General features: G+C 43.4%; 1 protein-coding gene across 2 annotated transcripts; it reads right to left on the bottom strand.

Annotated features, from left to right (window-relative positions):
- Positions 1–217: 217 nt before the first annotated feature.
- Positions 218–22,794, bottom strand: LOC109408854 (ecdysteroid-phosphate phosphatase). Of its 2 annotated transcripts, XM_019682224.3 has the most exons (8): positions 22,318–22,794; positions 21,811–22,247; positions 14,184–14,282; positions 13,526–13,698; positions 1,667–2,006; positions 1,227–1,563; positions 757–1,163; positions 218–695 (listed from the first exon to the last, which is right to left on the bottom strand). In XM_019682224.3, exons 1-8 carry the CDS (start codon positions 22,422–22,424, stop codon positions 457–459), a joined length of 2,139 nt encoding a protein of 712 aa, XP_019537769.3. In that variant the 5' UTR covers positions 22,425–22,794; the 3' UTR covers positions 218–456. The 2 variants fall into 2 exon arrangements, with proteins under 2 accessions (XP_019537769.3, XP_029719627.2); XM_029863767.2 differs by lacking the exon at positions 14,184–14,282.
- Positions 22,795–23,306: the final 512 nt, after the last annotated feature.

The following is a 23,306-nucleotide window of genomic DNA, read 5'->3' as shown; positions in this document are numbered from 1 at the left end:
CTGAAAGTCCAGATGGCTTAAACTAGACAGCCCCAAGATTCTGCCCAGAAGATCTCTGAGTCCCACAGGACTCAAAACAGAAAATGAATTGGCAGGGTTTCCGGAAGAACTGCATCTGGAAGTTTAGAGAACTCTTCCTACAAGATAAGTGGGTTATACTTGTAAACCCGAAGTACTGATTTTGAAAGCCTAGCGAACTTTAAAAGAAACATACCTATACAATTTACCGAAACTAATCCTACGTCATTTTAATCATGCTCATGGAACACCACCACAATCTATTCGACGAGAGTAATTTGTTAATTATTAGATAAGTTCGAAAACACGCGGATGTCCTCTGTCCACCGTCAAACACGTGCATGTCGACAGATTTATGGAACCTCCTTCGTTCCTTCTTTCCTTCCTTGACTGCTAATTTGTTCATGGAAGATTGCCGCCGCGATTCTCCCCTTTCCTCTAGGCAAGAATCTTCCAATCGAACCGGTTGTTGTTGGTATGGGTGACGGGATCGCACGGTGGCTCCACCAGCCTCCAATCGCCGAGACCGTCCTCCGACTCGATCACAGCCATACTGCAGTAAGGAACTTTTTGCATAATGCGGCTCATGTCGTTCGTTGAGCGTAGCTTTTCACCCACAATGTGTCGCGTGCAGGTGTCCAGGGTCGTTGCGTGACCTACGATCAGAATGTTCCCGCCTAGAAGAAAATCGTATTGTCAGTGAACTTCTTGGAATGATTGACATTTTTGAACACTCACTTGTATTGTTGATCAAATACTCTGTAACGGACGAGTTCCGCTGGTAGAACTCTTCCAAACCTTCCTGCAGTCTTGCCTTGAGATCGTCCTCCTTGGTGAGAGGTTCATAGTCTAGTACGATGTTGTAGTCGGCCGCAACCAGTTCCTCCTTGGACATCCACTCCGGCAGTCCCTCTTGGTACCATGCCAACCACTCGAATAGCCCCGGTTCCACGTGAATCGGATGACTGTCCTTCAGACCAAGGCCTTCCAGTATTGACGTAGTGGTCTGAATGCAACGGAAGGACGGTGAACTGTACACGTGATCGATTCGGACACCAGCGTCTCTCATCCCTTCACCCGTCAGCCGAGCCTGATACAGACCCATGTTGGTCAACGGCGAATCTCGCTTCCATTGGGCACTTATTCTACAAATAGAATTATCACACATTTCACTTCAAGTTACCGCGCAAACAAACACTCTAACCCACCTCTGAGGTAAAGACTTTGGCATGTTCAGATCCTTCCGGATGTAGTTCCCGGTTTGGTCAAAACAGTACGGAATCCACGTTCCAAAAGTAAAATCAATCCGCTCGCCATGTCGCAGCACGTAGATCCGTCTTCCCGCGGCGCCATCGTCCTTGGCCACCGAGTTTTCCTTCGACTCCTCGCCGGCACTGCTGCCACCAATCACCGACTGGGCGGTGCGTTTCTTCATCAGCTCGTACAACTTCTCCGCCGACACGGCGTCTTCCTTCGATCTGGCGTCCACCTGTGACATCTCCACTAGCTGTTGTTGCGTCTGCACTTCACCGTGACCTACTGATACTGAAAGCGTGATCGTGAAATAACACTTTATATTTTGACGCGCGCGCGTTATCTTATCAAACCGCGCAAATAACGCCGAATCATTGAAACCGAAATTGCTTACCCGTTTCGAGTGACTCAATATCGTGATTCTCGTGTATCGTCGCTGACCGGTTGAAACCGGCTATCCCATCTACCATATCGGAAGGTTGTTCGCCCAAATCTGGAGTTATGGGATCGCATAGCTGCACGGTACGGTGCATGGTCCATGCATCGGACTCCGCGGTCCGCTCGGTGTAGTTCTCCGGAAGGTATCCGGTGGTGCCGGTTAGCCAGGAAATGCCTTCGACCCATCCGTCGGAGGAGTTTTGGATGGCTTCGGAGCTTAGGTAGATGTAGTCACCTATGCGAAGTTCCAGTTCATCCGGTTCGCGGGGCGTGTGTGGGTACAGGACTTTGTGGACCTGGAATCGGAAGAAATATATTAGGGTGAGTGATTGTGATTGTTTTCTCAAATTGTAGCATTTTTGGTTCCACGGTGGCTCCTAACAAATGAGATGAAATTCAGCGCGATCGGTGGTGTTGTGCCTAGCTTTGTGCATTGGTTATCTGAATTGCAAGTAGATGTGAAGACTGTAAGTTTCAGAGAGTTCTAGAATGTTTTAAGGGGCTTTTAGGGACGTTTCTGAGGCGTTTCAATGGGTTACGGCCCGTTTAAAGGAGGTTTCGGAGGTGTTTCAGGGGATTTCAGGAGGTTCCAGGATGATTCAGAGGGTCTTTAAGGAAGTTTCAAGGGGTTACATGACGTTTATGGAAGTTTTCAGATGCGTATTAAGGGGTTTCAGGGTGTTCCAGGTGGGCTTTTACGGGTGTTTCAATGCGTTTCCGGGCGTTTCAAGAGGTTACAGTACGTTTCAGGGACGTTTCAGATGCGTGCAGGGAGTTTCTGGGGGTTTCGGGGGGTTTCAAGATTTAGTTAGAGGATGTTTCAGGGTGGATTCAGAGGCGTTTGATGGGATTTGAGGAGGCATCAGGGGTTACCGGATGTTTTAGGTGGGCTTTTAGGGGTGTTTCAAGGCGAAACCGACTGAAAATCCTTAAAAACTTCCTGAAATTCTCTTAACCTCCTGTAACGTATCTGAGTTCCCCTGGAACCCTCAAAAATGCCTCTATAACGTCTTTGTAACCCGCCGAAATTACTCTGAAGCTTCTCTGAAGAAATCACCGTAATATCCCTCCGTAATAACGCACCTAAATCCCTCCGAAACCCCCGAAAACACCTTTTCAACGCCTCTGAAACACGCGGACAATCCTCTGAAACTGCTTGAAATATATCAAACATTCCCCTAAACCTACTCGGACCCCATGAAAACGCCCATGTAACCTCTGAAACCCACCGAAAATCCTCTGAAACTTCCTGATGTGCCACAGATATCCCTCTAATACCCTCTCGGACCCCTGTAACGCACATAAGACCTTCCGATATCGTTGAAAACTCATGAAACACATCCGAAATCTCTCTGAAACATCCTGTAACTACTTGGACGGTTCCTAAAAGTCCATCTTAAACATATTGAAACCGCTTCAAACGCACCTGAAACCTTCCTAAATCGTCCTGTAACCACTTGAAATTCCCTGAGACGCATTGAAACACTCATTAAAGCCTACCTGAAACATCCTGGAATTCCTGAAACGTCTAAATAGTATTTTTTCACATCTACACGGACCGCATAAAAATATCAGAGGCGTTTCCAGGCGATTCAGAAGGGCTTTAGGGGATGTTTCAGGGATTTTTAGTGGTTTGTAAAGGTGTTGCAGTGGGGTTTAATGAGACTTCAGATACGTTTCAAGACCAGAGGAGTTTCAGAAGGGGTAAAAAAGTTTCAGGGTGTACCTGTAGGATTTAAAGGGCTCAGAGGCTTTCAGGAGGGTTTTAAAGTGGCGTTTTAAGGGGATTTAATAAGGCTTCGAAGAGTTTCGGAAGGGTTCCCGGGGGATCGATAGAATTTCACGCAGCCTTTCAGGTGAGCTTCAGGTGTTTTGGGTAAGTAGCAGGAACATTTTAGAGGCGTTTCAGAGGCGTTTTAAGTCATTTTGAAGTATTGCAGTCAGTTTTGGCGATTTTTGGGGGCTTTACAGGCCTTCAGGTGAGCTTCCCGAGGTTTCGGAAGATGAGTTTCAAGATGTTTCAATGTGGTCAGGGCGTGCCAGAGTGTTTCAGAGGTGTTCCATGTACCTTAGGTTACTTCACTGGCTTTCAAGTGAGCTTCAGGGTCTTCTCTGATTGTAAGGTGAGCTTCAAGAAGATTCAAAGGTGTTACAATGCGTTTCAGTGGGGTTTCTGAAAGCTTTTGGAGCTTCAAAGGCATTCACCGTGTTTCAGACGGTTTTAATTAGGCGTCCAGACAATTCAGGGCGTTTTCGCAGATTTTAAAAGGTTCGGAGACTTTCAGGAGAGTTTCAGAAGAGTTTCAAGGGTGTTTCAGGGCGGTGGCGTGGTGTTTCAAAGTGTTTTAGGGGATTTCAAGTGTTTTCTAGGAATTTTTGGGGGCTACTCAGAAGGACTCCAATACATATCAGATTGATGACGTTTGTAAATTCGATGACCTAAACTCAATTGAGTTCTGGAAGACGCTTACACCACTAAAAGTCCACCAAAAGAATGAACAAACTCTCTAAAAGTCTTAGACAGCCATTATTCCCTTATTCCCTTAGTGGAACATCTTAAGCCATGAGCTAAGGGCGAAAAAATAAGGAATTTTGTGCAGAAATAAAGTTAGAGTTAGGGCTCCCATAAGAAAACCTAGTTCGCCAGCACAGGCCTTGCCCTTGGGCATTTGAGTGAGGTCAAAGGAATTTCCAGAAAGTACCCAGAGCTCCAGAGCCCGAAAAAGGGCGTTCCAAGGGGCATTTCAGGGGGTTGTTTCAGGGGATTTTGAAAGCCTTTTGAAGGTTGTTCCGACGGGATTCTTTTGCGTTTCAATGGGATTACGGAGGTTTCAAAGACGCTTCAAAGAGTTTACAGAACGATTCAGGGGGTTCACTTGAGCGTTTCAAGGTATTTCCGAGTCATTTAAGAGACTTTCAGTGGATTTCAGGAATTCTTTAGAGGCGCCCCGAGAAATTTTTGGGGCGTTTGATTGCATGAACGCTACTAGAAGGTTTTCAGATGCGTTTCAGGGGGTTTTCAGAGCTTTTTAAAGGCGTTTCAGGGGGTTTTCAAATTATTTATGATGATTTCAAGAGCGTTTCAATGGGATCGTGGAGGTTTCTTTGGTGTTCCGAAGCACTTCAAGAGTGCTTCAATAGGTTTTCAGGGCCGTTTCAGGGGGGTTCAGGAACCTTTCAAGAGTGAGATAAGGGTGAAAATTACGGGGATTTTAACTTTCCGTAACTCGCGCGGTTGACTACCTGCGTCAGCACCACACTAATGCTGAGTACAAAAAACGAGATTTTTTCAACGTGTTGTACAAAATACAACAGCGCGATCGCTGGAGGGTTAAGGACACTTCAATGGAATTATGGAGGTTTCAGGGCCGTTTCGACGCATTTCAATTGCGTTTCAGTGATTACGGGGATTTCAGGTAAATAGTATGATGACTTCATTGATGAGCCCCAGAGATCACCTAGAACCTCCCTGAAATCCCATAAACCTTGGATCTCCAGGTAACTTGAGGCCTTCTGAAACGCTCCTGAGGCTTCCAGGTACCATCCTAAAACATCCTGAGCCCCTCTGAGACGCCCCCTAGACCTATTGAACGCCCTCGAGACCACCTGAAGCTCCCTCTAGACCCTGTGGAACCCCTTTTGACCCCATAGAACCCCTTGAAATGCTCAAAAGACCCTTGGAACTCTTTGAAATTCTCTCTACGAGGAACTGTGGAAATTGTGTGCGCTTCTGAGAGCCCATAGAACTTACTGGATTGCTCCTGGAAACAGAAGGCATCCCTGTACTTTGTCACCCTATTAAAAGTCATATCCCATTAAGTGTAGATTGAAGACGGGAGAGTTTACTTGGTTGATGATAGTCATGGAGAAACCATTCGAAGACAGGAAGGGCCAAGACGGTCAATATCATCAACGAAAGGAATTCTTGAATATTGGTTTCTGAAGTTTATTGGGCTCTTACTACTGATATGGGCTAGTTTGTGGTAAAGATAGTTGTTCTGGTATGCAGGCTTGACAGAAACTCCCTCGCGAGAAAATGAGGAAGCGATTTTCGGCGATTTTCTGAGGAGTAAAAATAAAACTCAGAAATCACCAGTCTTGTGCATTATCACCATCATAACACAAAAAAGCCGCAACATCAACATTGCCCTTCTTCCTCCATCAACGCTACAGCCGACCGTCTTTATGTTACTAACGAACACATTCGAGACGAACGCATTGATACGGTGGCTGCCGCCGCCACGCTCTTTCTCTGCAAATCTCTTGAGTAGCCGAACGCTTCTTAACAGTCGTTCCGACGCAGAGCTATGTCACTCACTGCTGGGTGACTCTCGTCTGAAAATGCCAGGATGAAGGTCAATTTGTTAAGTAGTATTACATGGCGCAGCAAACACAAACATAGCACGCCCTATGAATAGAATGCAAAGCGTAGAACAAAAACTCGCTTCGGTGTTTCATCGTGTGGTTCGAAAACAAGAGACGATCGCTGCTGTTGGATATGGTTGACTCTGCATTGAACGAGGGTTGGCTTGAGTGGCTTTTGCGTGAATCGATTATGTTTTGATGGACTGCGTTTGTCGTATGAAGTGATGGTTAGAGCGAGTGTCATTCGACATTGACCATCCTGAAACTGCACAACCCTGGAAATCACAACGCAAATCCTCAATAGCACCGAGCGCGAGCTTGCCCCGCAGCGAGGAGTTCGTCCAACACTCATAATTGCTTGTTATGTTTTTCACGTCCACTCACACTCAAAAAGCTCTCGCGAGTTCCACTCCCATACAAAGAGGCGAAAATCGCACTCAAAAACCCGAAATAATCATCGGCTCTGTTTTTGTTCCCCTCTTCCTCGCTCAGTTTTTATTGCCTCTCTGTTTGGGGTTCGTTCGCTCCCTCGCGACGAGGCAAAAGCAAAACACCGCTCTAGAGCATGTTGCAAAACTCTTTTGATTTCGAGGAGGTTTATCAAGCCTGCAGTGGTAAGTACCGGGGCGTTGCTGGACGTTTCCGAGCGCTCGCCGCTGCAGATGAGGTCTAGTTTGACAATTATGGGTTGGAAGATGGCGAGTTGGTGGCTCTTAGGCGGGGCCTCCTGAGTCCCCCAGAAATGTCCCTGATACTCTCTAAAACACCCCTGAGGCCCTCTGAAGCTCTCATGAGACCCCATAGAACTCACTGGGACCCCCTGAATTGCTCCTGGAAACAGGGGGTATCGCCTATACTTTGTCATCCTATTCAAGATCATATCCGATTGAGTGTAGACTGAAGGCAGGAGAGTTTGCTTGGTTGGTGATGGTCATGGGCCAACCATTCTGAGCCAGGAAGAGCCAAGACGGGCACCATGATCAATTCGCCGTAGGACTCCGGCAGGCAGGACAGCATCAGAGCCACGAACCAGTGGTCTTTCATAACCAAAGCAGACAAACGAATCCGCAACGCCGTCATCTGTATGAGATGTTCCGCCATGTCCCCGTCGTCTAGGATCCGCAACGTTATCAACGACGTGAATCATGCACGTGAATTCGTCATTTTCGACTCAGGCTGCATCCGCAATAACCAGCTTAGGTTTTGTCACCACATCCAACACTTTCTCCCGCGTCAACAAAAGTCGCATCTTAAACTTCCAGATCGCTTAGTTCTGGTCGTTGAATTTGTCCACCGGAACATTCGAATCCGCCAACCTAATAATTGTACCAGCCTAATTTTGTTTTTACAGCTGGCTACGCATGGTGCGCCATTTTGTTATTCCAAAATGTGTACTCGCTGTGTACGCATCGTTGTGTTAATAAATCTTTAGTTTTTCGTTATTAAATTGAACTCTGACTTTCTTTCCACTGCAAACCTCATCTCAAGAGGTGGTTGTTCGGGAAGCAAGGAGACCAAGATGGGGTATCCAAGATACGATGAGGAGGCCAATATCCGATGAGGTATCAAGATGCGATGAGGCCTGGTGCCAATATTCGTTTAGATACCGTGATGCGGTGAGGGGGACCAACACTCAGTGAGGATTGATAGCCGTGTGGGATCTGAGCTGGAACATGGGGTGCTGGCCGATCGTGGACGCTGGGGCTGGATGGCAGAAGGTACTTGGGGCGGAAGACGCTCTGAGCCAGGATGGGCTTGGTAGCCTCTTAGTAGCAGACGTAGCTTGGGGCCAGGAGCCTGGTAGCAGAATATGTTTGAAGCCAGGAGGAGTCTGGGTAGCTCGGTTGCAAAGGAGGAGCTCGATAGGCTAGAGGAGTACGGTGGCCAGGTGGAGCTCAGGACGCGTCGGATCTGAGTGCGTGATGAGGAGGAGCAAGCCCGTGCACAAGGGGGGCCGGAGGGGGGGGGGGGTTGTTTGTTAAACCCCCAACCCCACCCCATTACCGACGTTTGACACACTAGGCGCCCCTCCGCCTTTTGCCGAAATTGGGAAAAACCCCTCCATTGGGGCCACTTCTGTGCACGGGCCTGAGAAGGAGTGTTGTATTGTAGGTATATCCTTAGAGGTGCATCACACAGCTCTGTGGAGGTTGGTATCAACTTGAGGGTTTCTTTCGGCCTTGCAGTCTACGGAGTGCAATTAACGACATATGTTCTCTACGCCCGACGTTTCGATGGTCTATGCCATATTTTTCAAGGGTCGGGAAACTCACTAGACCGTCAGACCGTCAGATCGGCTGTGCTCTGCTTGACTAGAGTAGGCTCAGATCGCAAACAAGTGTAGCATTGGTGGAAGACGGACTTCACAAGACCTCTGCCGCCAAGAACTTCTGGCGGAGGGTGGCTAGCAGGATGCAGCCCTACATTAGAATTATGTGGTAACTGGTAACTGGCAGAGCAGACAGACAGTGGCTGTTTGCTTGGTCCGAGAACACATCAGCACATTTTTCGTACTGACTGTGCGAATCGGCAGAGAAGAGGTTCATCGTGTTAAAGCTCATGGTGAGGTATGGAACAGGCGGAGGTTTCGATTAATGGACTACCCGCTTGGCGCAGACCCACAGTTGATCAGCAGGAGTAAATCCATTTTATTTTGTATGGTGAAAAGCATACATACATACATTTATTTGTTCAACATCATTAAGACAAGACATAATCAACAATAGTACGCCACAATACTCGGTTCGTGGCTGCCGCTCTCCATCCTCGGTCGCGCCCAATGCTCGCCAAGTCACGCTCCACCTGGTCCGCTTATCGTGCTCTCTGCGCTCCACGCCTTCTTGTGCCAACCGGATCAGTTGCAAACACCAGCTTTGCAGGGTTGTTGTCCGGCATTCTTGCAACATGCCCTGCCCACCGTATCCTTCCGGCTTTGGCCACCTTCTGGATGCTGGGTTCGCCGTAAAGTGCAGCGAGCTCGTGGTTTATCCTTCTCCGCCACACACCGTTCTCCTGCACACCGCCGAAGATCGTTCTTAGCACGCGTCGCTCGAAAACTCCGAGTGCTTGCAGGTCCTCCTCGAGCATGGTCCATGTCTCGTGCCCGTAGAGGATCCCCGGTCTTATTAGCGTTTTGTACATGGTGCATTTGGTGCGTGGGTGAATCTTTTTCGACCGCAGTTTCTTCTGGAGCCCGTAGTAGGCCCGACTTCCGCTGATGATGCGCCTCCGAATTTCACGGCTCACGTTGTTGTCAGCCGTCAGTAAGGATCCGAGGTAGACGAATTCCTCCACCACCTCGAAAGTATCCCCGTCTATCGTAACATTACTACCCAGACGGATCCGGTGGTGTTCGGTTCCGCCTACTTTGTTTTTGAGGCATTCACCACCAGTCCGACCTTTGCTGCTTCGCGTTTCAGGCGGGTGTACAGTTCTGCCACCGTTCCAAATGTTCTAGCTATAATGTCCATGTCGTCCGCAAAGCACACAAATTGGCCGGATTTTGTGAAAATCGTTCCCCGGCTGTTGAGCCCGGCTCGTCGCATCACACCTTCCAGAGCGATGTTGAAGAGTAGACATGAGAGTCCGTCACCTTGTCGCAGTCCCCGGCGAGATTCGAATGAGCTGGATAGTTCACCCGAAACCCTTACGCAGTTTTGCACACCGTCCATCGTTGCTTTAATCAGTCTAGTCAGCTTCCCAGGAAAGCCGTTTGCGTCCATGATTCTCCATAGCTCTGCGCGGTCGATACTGTCGTATGCCGCTTTGAAGTCGATGAACAGGTGATGCGTTGGGACCTGGTATTCACGGCATTTCTGGAGGATTTGCCGTACGGTAAAGATCTGGTCCGTTGTCGACCGGCCGTCGATGAAGCCGGCTTGATAACTTCCCACGAACTCATTCATTTTAGGTGACAGACGACGGAAGATGATCTGGGATAGCACTTTGTAGGCAGCATTCAAAATTGTGATCGCTCTGAAGTTCTCACATTCCAAATGGTCGCCTTTCTTGTGAATGGGGCAGATTTCCCCTTCCTTCCACTCCTCCGGTAGCTGTTCGGTTTCCCAGATCCTGACTATCAGCCGATGCAGACAGGTAGCCAACTTTTCTGGGCCCATCTTGATGAGTTCAGCTGCGATACCATCCTTACCAGCTGCTTTGTTGGTTTTGAGCTGGTGAATGGCATCCTTAACTTCCATCAGCGTGGGAGTTCGTTCATTTCCGTTCTCCGCTGCATTGGCGTCGTCGTTTCTGTAGTGGGATGGATGGATACACCAACACTACATAATCGAAAACTTTTTTTTATTCATACCTGTCGTGCCGCTTACTGGCCATTTTCCGCAAATTAGGAAATTTGGCTTTCGAAGCTCCAAATCGGAATATAGAAAACGCCGATCCACCACTTTTCCAATGCACCCGCCAAGCAGAAAATTTCCACTTTTCAAAAAGCACCCGCGAATCCGAAAAACGTGCTGTCGTCTTAACAATAGCCAACAGAATGACGATCGACTTCGGCTTCAGCTATCGCGAACCCCACTGCTTTTCAAATCCGAGAGCAATTCTACACAACCCAATGCTGGACGTTTCTCACTCACTCGCACCCGCTCTCAAACCGCCACACCATCGCCCCGTCGGTATCACTCTCGGGCGTTTCTGGTTCGGTGTAAGAAGCGCGCGAATGTACGAACAGGTACGACTCACCCCGAACAGCTCTACACTCAGTACTGTACGTCGTGTCGGTGGCATGGGGAGAGCGGTGCTCACAAGAATGCCGGGCATACCCCGCCGATCGCTCTCGGGTCGTATTATGCGACGAAGGCTTTCCTTTCGCTCACTTCTTCTTGCCGTACTAAAAGCGCGTGGATCAACTTCGTTTTCATGTTGAACTGTTATACTTTCTCTCACCCATTGTACCCATTCAGAGCAGTATTTGTTTTCTCTCTAATTATCACTCATTTCTATTCGTTCGGTTTTCCGATTAGTTAAGGTGATCCCCGAGGAAACTTTGAAGTATACACCGAAACGAATCGCTCGCTTTCATTTATTTGTTACCAAGATGCTTTATCCACTACAGTTTCCTCCGTTGCCATGGGCTCCCGTGCCTACGTTCTCCACGCCGTTCAGGTGCTGATCGAAGTGCTGCTTCCACCTTTCGATCACCTCACGTCCGTCCGTCAAGAGGCCTCCGTCTTTATCCCTGCATATTTCGGCTCGCGGCACGAAGCCGTTGCGGGATGCGTTGAGCTTCTGATAGAACTTCCGTGTTTCTTGGGAACGGCACAGCAGTTCCATTTCTTCACACTCCGCTTCTTCCAGGCGGCGCTTTTTCTCCCGAAAGAGGCGGGTCTGCTGTTTCCGCTTCTGTTTGTAACGTTCCACGTTCTGTCGAGTCCCTTGCTGCAGCATTACCGCCCTCGCTGCGTTCTTCTCCTCCAAAACCGTTCTGCACTCTTCGTCGAACCATTCGTTCCGTCGATTCTGTTCCACGTACCCGATGGTGCTCTCGGCTGCGTCGTTGATGGCTGCTTTCACTGTATTCCAGCAGTCCTCTAGAGGGGCCTCATCGAGCTCGCCCTCGTCTGGCAACGCGGCTTCGAGATTCTGCGCGTATGCTGAGGCGACATCCGGTTGCTTCAGTCGCTCTAGGTTGTACCGTGGCGGTCGCCGGTACCGTACATTGTTGATGACGGAGAGTTTTGGGCGCAGTTTGACCATCACCAGATAGTGGTCGGAGTCATGGTCATGGTGAAAAGCATCTAAACTTGAATTACTTGATATAGAAAGCTTTTACTGAAAAAAATATTTGGTAGGCTTAATAGTAGTCACTATTGTGCACAACCACTACCAAATATTTTTCGAATAATGTATTCCACTTCGATAAATTTGCCTTAAGATGCTATTCGCCATACAATATTTTTGCGATTTACTTTTAGCGATTTTTCGCGCATAGAAGCTAGCGCCACATTGGTCGATGCGGAGAGTAGGAAAACAGCCGATGTAGTTAATTCATTGCTGAAGCTTAACGCAGTGGCAGTGGTGACGGCACGGCGCTCGTTCATACAGTGCAGATAGTAACTTCATAATGTTGCTACACGACATGGCTTTTTGTAGCGGAAATAACGAGACAATAAGTTTCCACAGAATGTTGTTTACGCTCAGTCATCGTCACAAAGGGGCTGTTGTGTCTTTCCTCGGACGTCGCGGAAGAGTTTGCTTGGTTGATCATGATCATGGACCAGCAGTCCGGAGCCAGGGAAAGCCAAGTCGAGCCTCGTCACAAACAATAACAACTCAGGTTGTCTGCAAGATCTGCGAGAAATCCCAACTGGAGAATTTTGGAGCCAGTGATATAGCTCCCGTGGCCGTTGGATGTGGTGTTCTGAATCTTTCCGTGGGTTGAAGAAGTGCACACCCACTGCAGCACGGTACTGGATTCTGACCAGAAATAGGCTGTAGGTATGATCTTCAGAGTTGCTTCGATCTTCTTGTAGAGTTGCGTTGCCAAAAGAGCGGCACAGGGTGCTTGCTTGGCGATGGCATTTTGTGTAGGAGTGCCGCAACGTTTTTGCTGAAGTTTTTCTGGCAACCGAGAATCTCACTCACAATAAATACTGTCCTGCTTCAGCCGTATGAAAAGCTTGGCATTTGCTAAAACTGGCACCAGAGGTTCGAATACCTAAGTAATGTACGCGTACGGCATCGCTTTGCACTTGGTTAGGATAGCAGCGGGTAGTGTTAGTTCTACCTTGTATCGGCGGTTGCTCATTCTACACGTGGAGAAGCTCGTCCAATCAGTGGAACACCCTGCAACACTTCCTGAGTGTTTAATGCCTATTTCTTCATGGCTACTCTTGTGGATTCAAGCATATTGGTGACTTGCTGACGAAAATTACAGAAGATTTCACATCCGTTGCGCCACACAGCACATTGTCGACGAAGAAGCCTTCTACGACTTGTTCGGCGGCAGCTGGATTCAGTTCTGCCTGATTCTTGGCAATCTGTCAATGATCAGGCAGAACGATGGTGGTACAGTATGTGACGGAGGTTGTGCTACACGTCTGGATTTGAAATCGATGTCAAATTTCATGTTAAAAACGCTAGCGAAGAATGTCTACTGTCGTCGGTCCACAGTGGAAGTCCCCGTCATCGTAGTCATTGCATTGGATCATCCACACAGAAGATAGGTAGCGTCATTACTGCCACCATGGAGTTGAGAGATCGAACACTCTCGATGCAACTGTTTGGTTTTACTTGGTATCTTGGGTGACAGTACCTTGAAATTTTCAATATAAAATTTTAATAAACTACGGTTGAAAGTCAAATCACACCTAAAACCACACTGTTGTAGAAAAAAAAATGGGAACTTGGGTCATATTTTTGTGCCGAGACAAAGCTATCTTCAGTTTTAAGTTCTTTAAGGGCATCATTGATGGCAATATCCGTTACTCACCTGCTTGGTCGCCAGTCGTGCATCTCGCGAATACAGCCGCAACTCCCAATTTGCTCCAGTGCTGGAGCTGTCCAGATTTTCCACCAGTTGCTTCAGTGCGTTAAACTGAGCCGTTGGGAACTGGTATGCCAACGTTAGGTGCAACGACTTGACATGCGGTTCCAACGATATCGCTAAAATTGTAAACGATTATTAAAATATTCGCTGCACACTAAACAACAGATCACCGATTCTAGTAGGAATATTTGATGTTAGTCAAATTTTGGTCGAAGTTAAACGATAATTTTGTTACCGAATTTTCCACACAGAGTCGGCAATCTGTGTTTAGTGTAAACATTAGAACTGTTGAACTTTTAAGCATGCAAAATTAGTACGATTCATCGACGTCGTAAAATGTAGTTAAAAAGCACCAATTTTGTAATAAAACTCGGAAGAAATAAAAAAATATACTAACAGAATTTTCATTTTGTGAGGAGCGTCTACGTGTGCGGCACAAGACTGAACTAAATACTGAGGTCGAGCGCTATGGTTAAGGAGAAGTGGAAGGAAGACGAAATCATACACAACAGAGTAGATGGGCTGTCCTATAAGAAGAAAGAAATGAAACTGAGATGTGGATGTTCTACTCCCATAGCCACCCGGTTCCCAAAATGCTTACATCGGCTGCTACGCGGAATACAACGGGCTGATGTTACTCCCCCACACCACGGAAAACAGGTTACTAGCGCGTCTAGCTGTTCGTAGGTGTCGCTGATTACTGATTGAGCGAGTGAGATAGAACAATAGAGTTTTAATGAAGAATGATAGAATACAGTATACAATGCATTATGGTCAACCTAGAGAAGTTCTGCAAAGCTATTTGAGTCCCTTTTGGCATGGAATGACTGTAGCAATGAAGGGGCTCAAGCTATAATAGAAAATAATGTCTCAAGTTTCAAAACCAGAAAAGAAAGTTTTAGTAGTCATTTTTCTTAGAATGTTAGCTTAATGTTAGCTTAAACCAATTGGGCGTTGGTAGTGTTGTTAGAAGTGTACGCCGAATTCGGCAAATTACTAGTGTTCAAGAAGTGGATCCCAACGTTTTTAAATGATTGTTTTGGACGGATAATGCTCCCACAAAGCTTTTCAGATCGAAAGCGATTAACACTTCTTATTCCCTGAAGAAGATGTAGGGTAAGAAATCAAACTTTGAACTAGTCAAATTGTAATCTTAATTTAAACCATTTCTAAATTCATTAAAACGACGTACTTTTTAGGCAAATATTGTTCCGAAAAAGATGTTAAACAGCTTTCCGTAATATAACCTGATAACATGGGCTTTAAAAGCATTGAAAAAAGCGTTTTTGTCATGGAAAACAGGCAATTGAAAAATCACTGTGATTTCACCCATTTCCCCCCAGAGAAAGCTCATTTTCGGTGCACTCGTACAGCTCATGCATTGTATCACAAGCAATATGTGAACACGTCAACTGAAAGCTTATTTATCGTAGAATCGAACAACAAGTTGAACCATTTGTAATCTAAATTTGAACTAGTAAACGGGCGCGAGTTTCCAGTGTTGGCCTGGAGACTGCGCTAGTGGTTGTTTTGTTTACTCTTGGGGGATGAAAAATTCCAAATTTAGTTTCCAAGTTCCTGAAGAGTTAAGAACATCCCGACTAGGCGATCATAACAAAATTATATCATAATATGTTATTATGTTATACAGATTTTTTCTAACATAGGTAGTTATAATTTAGATACAGGATGTTGTTAAAATAACAAAAATTCTAACTAAAAATCAAAAGGGTTCTATCAAAAGTGTATCAGAGTTCGTTACAAATTCATCAAAAATATATCAAGCTCTGTTCTAAGTTTTTGATAAAATATATCAAAATTATAATGCAGTTTGATATTTTCAATTAGGGTAAAAATCAAATTGGGTGAAAATTAAATTTTTATACTCATTTTTTGGGTAATTATTTAAAGTGTGTTATTCTATTTTTAGAAAATAATACGTCACATAAAAAAACTTTCGAGTGTAAAACTTACAAAACCGGACGGAATTTGAATCACCAATCCTCCCATCGTAAATATTCAGTCGCCTTTACAGATGAGCCCGACTAGATGAACATAACAAGAATATATCATAATTATATCTTAATGTGATATAACTAACAAATTATGTTATAATTTTGTTATGACATGGACTGTTTATTACTTTTTCAAACTAAATTATAACAAAATATATTATAATTTTTTGTAACTAGTTTTGTTACAAATAAATCAGAACAAACTCTGTTATAACTTTGTTATTTTTGCAACTGAACAAAATGATCAGTTGAAAAAATAACATAATTATATCAGAATATGAAACTATTTTAATTTTTAGCTATATTACAAAAAAATGAGAAATTTAATTATGTATTCGTTTTTTTCATTGCTTGTAGAGCAAAAGGTCGATGATTGCAGGTAAAAGATCAAAAAATGCTTATAAGGAAACAGCTTTATTCCATGTAATTGAAAAATTTATGAAAAAACATTCAATTGCTGTTGAGGGGCTGCAGTTTTGCTTGTTTTTTTATTGCGTCGAATGCCGGAAGCGTATCCGGCTACCCTCAAAGCTGAAAAGTACTCATATTTTTTTCAACTTTGAACCGATTTAAGTGAACTTCGACTCGTTTGAATAAGAAATATTTTTTTTTATTTATTGGTTATGCGAATAGAACGATTGGATTACGCGGTATTCCTAAAAGTCCAAATTTTCTGGAACATGTTTTTATGCTATTGAGGGGCCCAGATGCAAAGAGGTGTAAGTGACCATTTTGTCGAGTTTGAGCTGAGCATATAAAAAAATCTTCAGATTTCAAGCTTTCAGGAACATTTTAAAGATTATTTTTATGATGATTAGAAAAAATACAGTAATCAGAGAAAATTGGGTTGATATTGAAACTCCATACATTTTGAAGGGGATGAAAAACTGGTGAAAAACTTCAAAGTTCATTTACTCGAAAGTATGGGTTTTTGTAACTTACACCCCTTTGCTTCTAAGCTCCACTATTCTAATATCGTCATTGTTGGAGTTGGCGTATTGAAAAGACATGGTCTCTTGAAACATGCTTAGTAATGATTACTTTGAAGTCAATACTTTGGGCCTAGGCTGGGCAGATATGCTATTGCAGCTGGTCTATGGAAAATTCCACGCGTATGGCAATTCGGGGTTTCCTTAACCCACGATGACCAGATCGGTTCAGTAGGATTTGTTTTAGATGGAAAAAATAACTCTAGACAATGAGATCAATATTGTCAAAATCGGAGAAAATTTATCGCAGATATAACCATTACATAGTATACCTTCTCTAGTTTATTGACTGCTGTTTCATACTATGAAGTAAAAAATAAAGACATTGCAACTTCTAGAAATTTCATCAGACTCTTCCGTATTTTTTTATTTTATTCATTGCTTTAATTTGAGTTTTTGAGTAAATATAGCATCATAGCTATTGATATGTTTATCTAAGTATTTATTTCCTTCTTTCAATATCCCAGTCCCGTTACGTTGGCAAAATCCTATCACTTTTCTACGATTCCCAATTCTTATAGGTTAAGTAAAATTTTAGCTTCAAAAAGTGATACATCTGCACATGAGTTTTTTTAATCTCAAAATTGAGTAAACAGTTGGATTTATATGTCATTTTAACAGTACTGCTATTCCAACTTCTAATTATAACGTCAAGAAGTACCGAACAGACTATGTATTATGAAGTAATGAATGTTAGTGAGCGTGGAGATAGCAAATGTGGTACCTACTAAATAATTCTAATCAATAAAAATGTCAACTATGTATACAGACAGTTCTGCTCAATTGATGATTGCATTTGTCTATTACAACTTTTTTCTTTCGATCTATTATTATTCGACCATATATTGTTTGACATTATATCATAAATATCTTTTTTCATTACTAAAAATAATCTAAAACAGAACAAAACTAAACAGCATCTGCAGAAGTAATCATATCGGCATATGATATAATTGTGATCAATTAAAACAAAGCCACATTTTACCTTCGCTCACGTACATAGGTTCGTGTATAATCGCCGTTCTCGCAGCGCGAACAAAACAAAAAATAAAATAAAAATCATCTCCGTCCGGAAAGAATCTTTGTCGCCGCCAAAATGCACCCCATGACGAAGCTCAATCATAAATAGTCGACTAGCAACTTTTTCGTCGTTCTCTTAGTTCCTTGAAAGAAAAAAACGACGACGGGCCATGCGAACGCCACCACTGTTATTAGTGTTTCAGTGCGCATGTCTGCGCACCGCGATAGCGCTGTTGGTAAGAGAGAGAGTTCATTGTTTGATCTTGCATTCAAATCTCTGTCTATTTTTGTCCTGCGACTGACAAACAAGAGATGGGGGAATAGGGAAACTGGCAATACGTAGAACCTCAGCGTAGAACCAGTAAAGCTTCTTTCATCCCTCACTTCAAGTGCTGTGATAGCCTCATTGGTAAAGGCGAATGAAAATTAAAAATTAAAGCACGGTGCAGAAAAAAGCAAAAAGTTTGTCGGACACATAACGGTTAAACGAGTCGAAGTTTACTTAAATCGGTTTAAAGTTGAAAAAAATTCAGTACTTTTCAGTTTTGAGGGTAGCCGGATACGCTTCTGGCATTGTACGCAATAAAAAACAAGCAAAACTGCAGCCACTCAACAGCAATTGAATGTTTTTTACTTAAATTTTTCAATTACACAGAATAAAGCTGTTTCCTTAGACCAAGCCCACCCGTGGGCTTAATACTACACACGCAACAGCACGTCGTTAACGATTTTTAATTTCGTTATCCACCCATTTTCGCACCGGTCGTTCGTTTCCATGTGAGTAAAATAATGATCGGTCGCCTTTGCGCACCGGTGGTCTCTATTCTCTCCGTACCATCGGTTTTTTGCACTTCTGTAAATCATCGCAATATTTTGTGTATTTCAATGGAATTACTGCAAATCTTATTCAGTATAATAATTTGTGCTCATATTATGAAAGATGGGGTTTTGGATAAGACTGAAAACTGTTAGTAAAAAATGAATTCAAATAAATAATTCCCTTGGAGATTTGTACCAGTTTTGGTGCGTTTGAAGATATCATTTTCTCAATAATTTATGATTGTATTTAATCCCGGAATTCAAGCAACCTTTTTTTAAATTATATGTTTGTTGCTTACTGTATGACTTGTAGGTTGAATTTTTATCTAAAATAATATTCATCTCTTCAATATTCATGTTGCCTTTCTCGCAAGAAATTTATCTGAATTTGAGATTATGAGCATCTTTTTTAATAATTAGGTTTATTGAATAATTACATCCCTTGAATTTCCAACACATTTATAACGTAGTTGTCTGCTTTACAACTTCGCGTAGGTCAAGATTCTTGAATCCTGGTCATAGTAGAAGCTGTCTTCTAACAGTGTGCGATAAGTTTGCGCAACCTTTTTTCATTAACGTGTATTTTAACATCAGCTAATTCTATACTCAGTCACAACCTTTTAGTTACAAAGCATCACTCGCAAATCTTAATATATATTGCGATCTTTTGAATGCTGGTGAATATTTTGTTGGAAGCAGATTCTATGCGCTTGAAGTAGACTGCGTATTTGTCAAAGTACATAATGAGCCCACTCTCCTTTTTGGCACTTCATACAACAATTGTTGTATTTTAACATCCAACGCCTTGTTTTTTCTATAACGAGGAACCTACAATATGGCAGTCCTGCACACCGCCTATTTTAATTGGTGAAACTTGGCAGCTCGACTACATTTTTTAAGATTTTTATCAGTATGATTTAGTTTTTACATAAAGAAATAACTGTAGTGTTTCTATGATATCTGAGTTGAGTTAGGTACAGCCAATGCATCTTTGAAAAATCGTAACTACTCTTATCTAATCTCATACATACGCGGAATCACCCTGGAAAGCAATCGTGTTACTTTTCTTGTCAATACTGATGCTTGCAGCATATCAGTGATATGACACATGCATCAAAGCGGCCTGGTCTACTGCGTTGTATTTACGCGCAAAGATGATTCTTCGAAATACTTAGAGTACAGAATATTTTATTTCGGCAAGGTACTTCTCGAATTTACAGGGAAGGAAGGATGCGTGGACGGTGAAGTTACCCATTTCGCAAACTTTCTTCCTAATGTCTCGTTTATTTAATTTATATTTTTAAATTTATATTTAATAACCCACCCACTGACGACCACCATTTTCAAAAACAGCAATCAAACCAAAACTCTTTTGCCTTTTTGAAATATACACGACAAAACGAAACGCGAGGCACAGCTCTTTCAAAGCGGAGGATCTCAGCCCGGAAAGTGAAGAAAGAAAACCTTGTGGTCACTTATTACCGTCAAATAGTTTCTTTTCGGGTTAGAAAATACGCACATCTTCTCACCGGAATCTGCGTCGGATGACGATAATTTTGAAACTTGTCGGAACGAACTTCGCGAGTTATTTATTTAGACATTTTTCTAAATGTGCGAAACTAAGCTTTACTTGCTGCGTAGAAAACCCGGCTCAAACATGTACGTGTTAAAACAGCAAAACTCACTGAATCACTATACATTTCTTCAAATATTAGTTTCGAAACGATCGGCCGAATAAAAAACTAAAGGTGCGATTATGAGCAATCATAACTATTTTTAAGAGAAAATCAATACATTTTCGATATGCATGATCCTAAAATTGGCGAAGAAGCGAAAACTTTATTCATAACATACTTAAGCAAAGCTTGTCAATTTAAACCTATTATTTTTCTGCGTTTGTATTGTCACTCTATCACAATTCTATGTCAGACCATTTGTTTTGTTATTCGTGTAACGATCTATGATATTGATTGGTTGAAAATTTCAAATATTTGATGCAAACTAAAATAAAATCCTACCTATACAAAACAAGATAATCATTCTCTAGAAACTATACACCTGGCAACAAATCTATACTCATGTTCTTTCGTCTCCTCTTTACGCTACCCAGAGAGCTAAACGCGAGAGAGCGCACGAGCCTACGGATAGAGACCGTACTTTGCGTGTCTCTATATTCTAAGCCCTGCTACGAACCGTACGTAAACTTTTCGCTTTCGAGCCCTACTTAGCAGCGACCGGTGCGGTTCGCTTCTTTGTTCGGGGCTCTACTTAACGTTAAAACGCTTGATTGAGCCCATGAGTGGGCTTGGTCTTATAAGCATCTTTTTTATCTTTTATCTGCTATCCATCGACCTTTTGCTCTACAAGCAATGAAAAAAAAAAACAAATACATAATCAAATTTCTCATTTTTTGTAAAATAGTTAAAAATTTAAATTATTTCATATTCTGGTATAATTATGTTATTTTTTTAACTGATCATTTTGTTCAGTTGCAAAAACAACAAAGTTATAACAGAGTTTGTTCTGATTTATTTGTAACAAAATAAGTTATAAAAGATTATAATATATTTTGTTTAAATTTAGTTTGAAAAATTAGTAAACAGTCCATGTCGTAACAAAATTATAACATAACTTGTTAGTTATATCACATTAAGATATAATTATGACATATTCTTGTTATGTTCATCTAGTCGGGATCCTTAGTTGAAATTCCACTGCCTAATGAAAAGTTGTTATGGGAATTAGCAAATCCATGTGTTTTTCTATTGTTCAGCACGAAATTGGCTGTTGTGGGAGATGCTCGAGCTGCTGCCGCCAGTAGTTCAAATAAAGATTAAAATTGGTTCAAATTATGATTACGATGGTTCAAATTAAGATTAAAATCATTGTTGACGAATAATCGAATTTTTCAATGAAATTCGGTGCAAATACAAACTTTTTACCACTTAACAGAAAGCTTATACCCGTGACTTTCATATACATAAGATTTTGCCATAGTAAATTATTTCCATGTGGGAGAAAAAATCACTCAAAATTTGCGCTACTTCGGAAAGCCGCAATTTGGTTCAACTTTTGATTACCTACCCTAATAAACATCGAAACGTCGGATGATGGAGAATATCTGATCGTTTGAATGCAATTGCGACTGTCAAGCCAAAAAATCGTCCCAGGTTTCCTGATTCCTCAGTCGAGAGCTTCCTCTACATATTGACTGCTAAAACTTTCATTTCAGGGTAAGATTTGAAATTCCAGATTTGGCCTATTTTGGGTCACTTTACTGTACCATTGATATCATGGATTAATTCTGTAATGATTCACCTTGATCCCACCTTAAAGAATTAGTCCACTCCCAGATGTCAAGATCTACATAAAACGTAACACTTACTCGAATGGGACACTTCCTTGACGTACTGCAGCGCCAACCGCTTCAGATAGTTTGCATCATCCTCCACAACAAAAAAGCCCATAAAGTTCGGACTGGTGTACAGCTCCAAGCTGATCGGTCGATCAATAAGCGCCCCCGGCAACGTCATCAGCTCCTTCAGCGCCTTCGACAGCTGCGGAGCGCACTCGTCCGGCGCCTTGAAGAACGAAACCAGCGTGATATGCGGCGTGAAGTTGTGCGCTCCATTCCAGCCGCACAGTTCCCGCGATTGCGTCCAGAAGTTCTCCAACTGCTGCAGAAACGGTCCCGTCGGGCAAGCGTACAGGATGTACTCCCGTGGCGAACACTCGTCCAGCGACGGATCGTTGACATGGGCCAACAACCAATCGGAGGCCAGCTGCACGCCACGATTTCCGGTCGCCGCCAGCGCCTTCTCCCTTCGGAAAGTAGGAAAAGAGGTCAGAAGGCTTTCACTTTCACCTGAGATTGAGGCGCAAAAACACTTACGCCCTATGCTTCGGGAAGCCCATCTGGAGCAGGATCTGCAGCGGAGTGAGATGTTGCTTGGAGATTTTCGTTGGCGTAGGATTTTTACGCGGTGGCAGAGCCGCCATTTCCGCCTAGCTCAAGCTCAGTCACTGGACTGGTCTGCCTGGAGAGGTGGCGATGACGACCGAACCCGCCGTGTAATCGACGACGACGGTGAAATTTGAGTCGAACCCCCGTTCGTTCCTCCTAGCCGGCAGCCTCAGTGGTGAACGGTGGTGGTTGCATTCGTCAATGCAACGTGCGCGCCTCAAGGAGAGTGTGTTCCCGCTCGGTGTGATATTACTCTACATTTGGGTTCGGATATGAGATGAAAATTTCCAACCAACAGTAAATGTTGCGTATTTATAATTATCACTCTCCGTCGTCCGCACTGCACTGCACACTCCGCGCTTGCTTCAGTTTAGGCAGCCGTCTGTCTGCGCTTCGTTTGTGGGTTTTATTTTTGTTTTTGACGTTTGACACGCATACAAAATATATAAGAGAAGAAGTGAGCAAGAGGGACATGGTGCATGTGGTGGTATTTTGTTTTGCTTTGAAAATTCAGCTCCGATAACGCTCCGTACGGAAAGGTTGTTCTGTGATCTAGATCTATCTAGATCATTACAAATGTGAGATGGGTTGCATAAACTGAGGTGAACTCTATCATTTGATTCAGACTTTAGAGGTTGGTCTGCTAACTCAATCGTCCAGAACGAAGTCCTCTGCAGGGAAAAAACCTGATACATTTTAAATTATTTTTCCAAATAGATGGTTAACAAAATAATAAACCGAGAGGTCAGCAATTTGTTTAGCTGTTTGTGTCCTTGAAAAAAAAACCCCTAATTAAACCACCTAATGGTGATGGCGCCTTTCTCGTGCCTTCGAAAACACATTTCAACACAACTCAAGTGCCATGTTGATGAATATCGCACTTTCATACGTTTAACAGAAATCCGTTTCAAGGCATC

The sequence above is a fragment of the Aedes albopictus genome, chromosome 1, assembly GCF_035046485.1.
Source record: "Aedes albopictus strain Foshan chromosome 1, AalbF5, whole genome shotgun sequence".
Lineage (NCBI taxonomy): Eukaryota > Metazoa > Arthropoda > Insecta > Diptera > Culicidae > Aedes > Aedes albopictus.
Note: the sequence above shows the minus strand (reverse complement) of the source record. Positions and strands in the feature narration are given on the sequence as shown.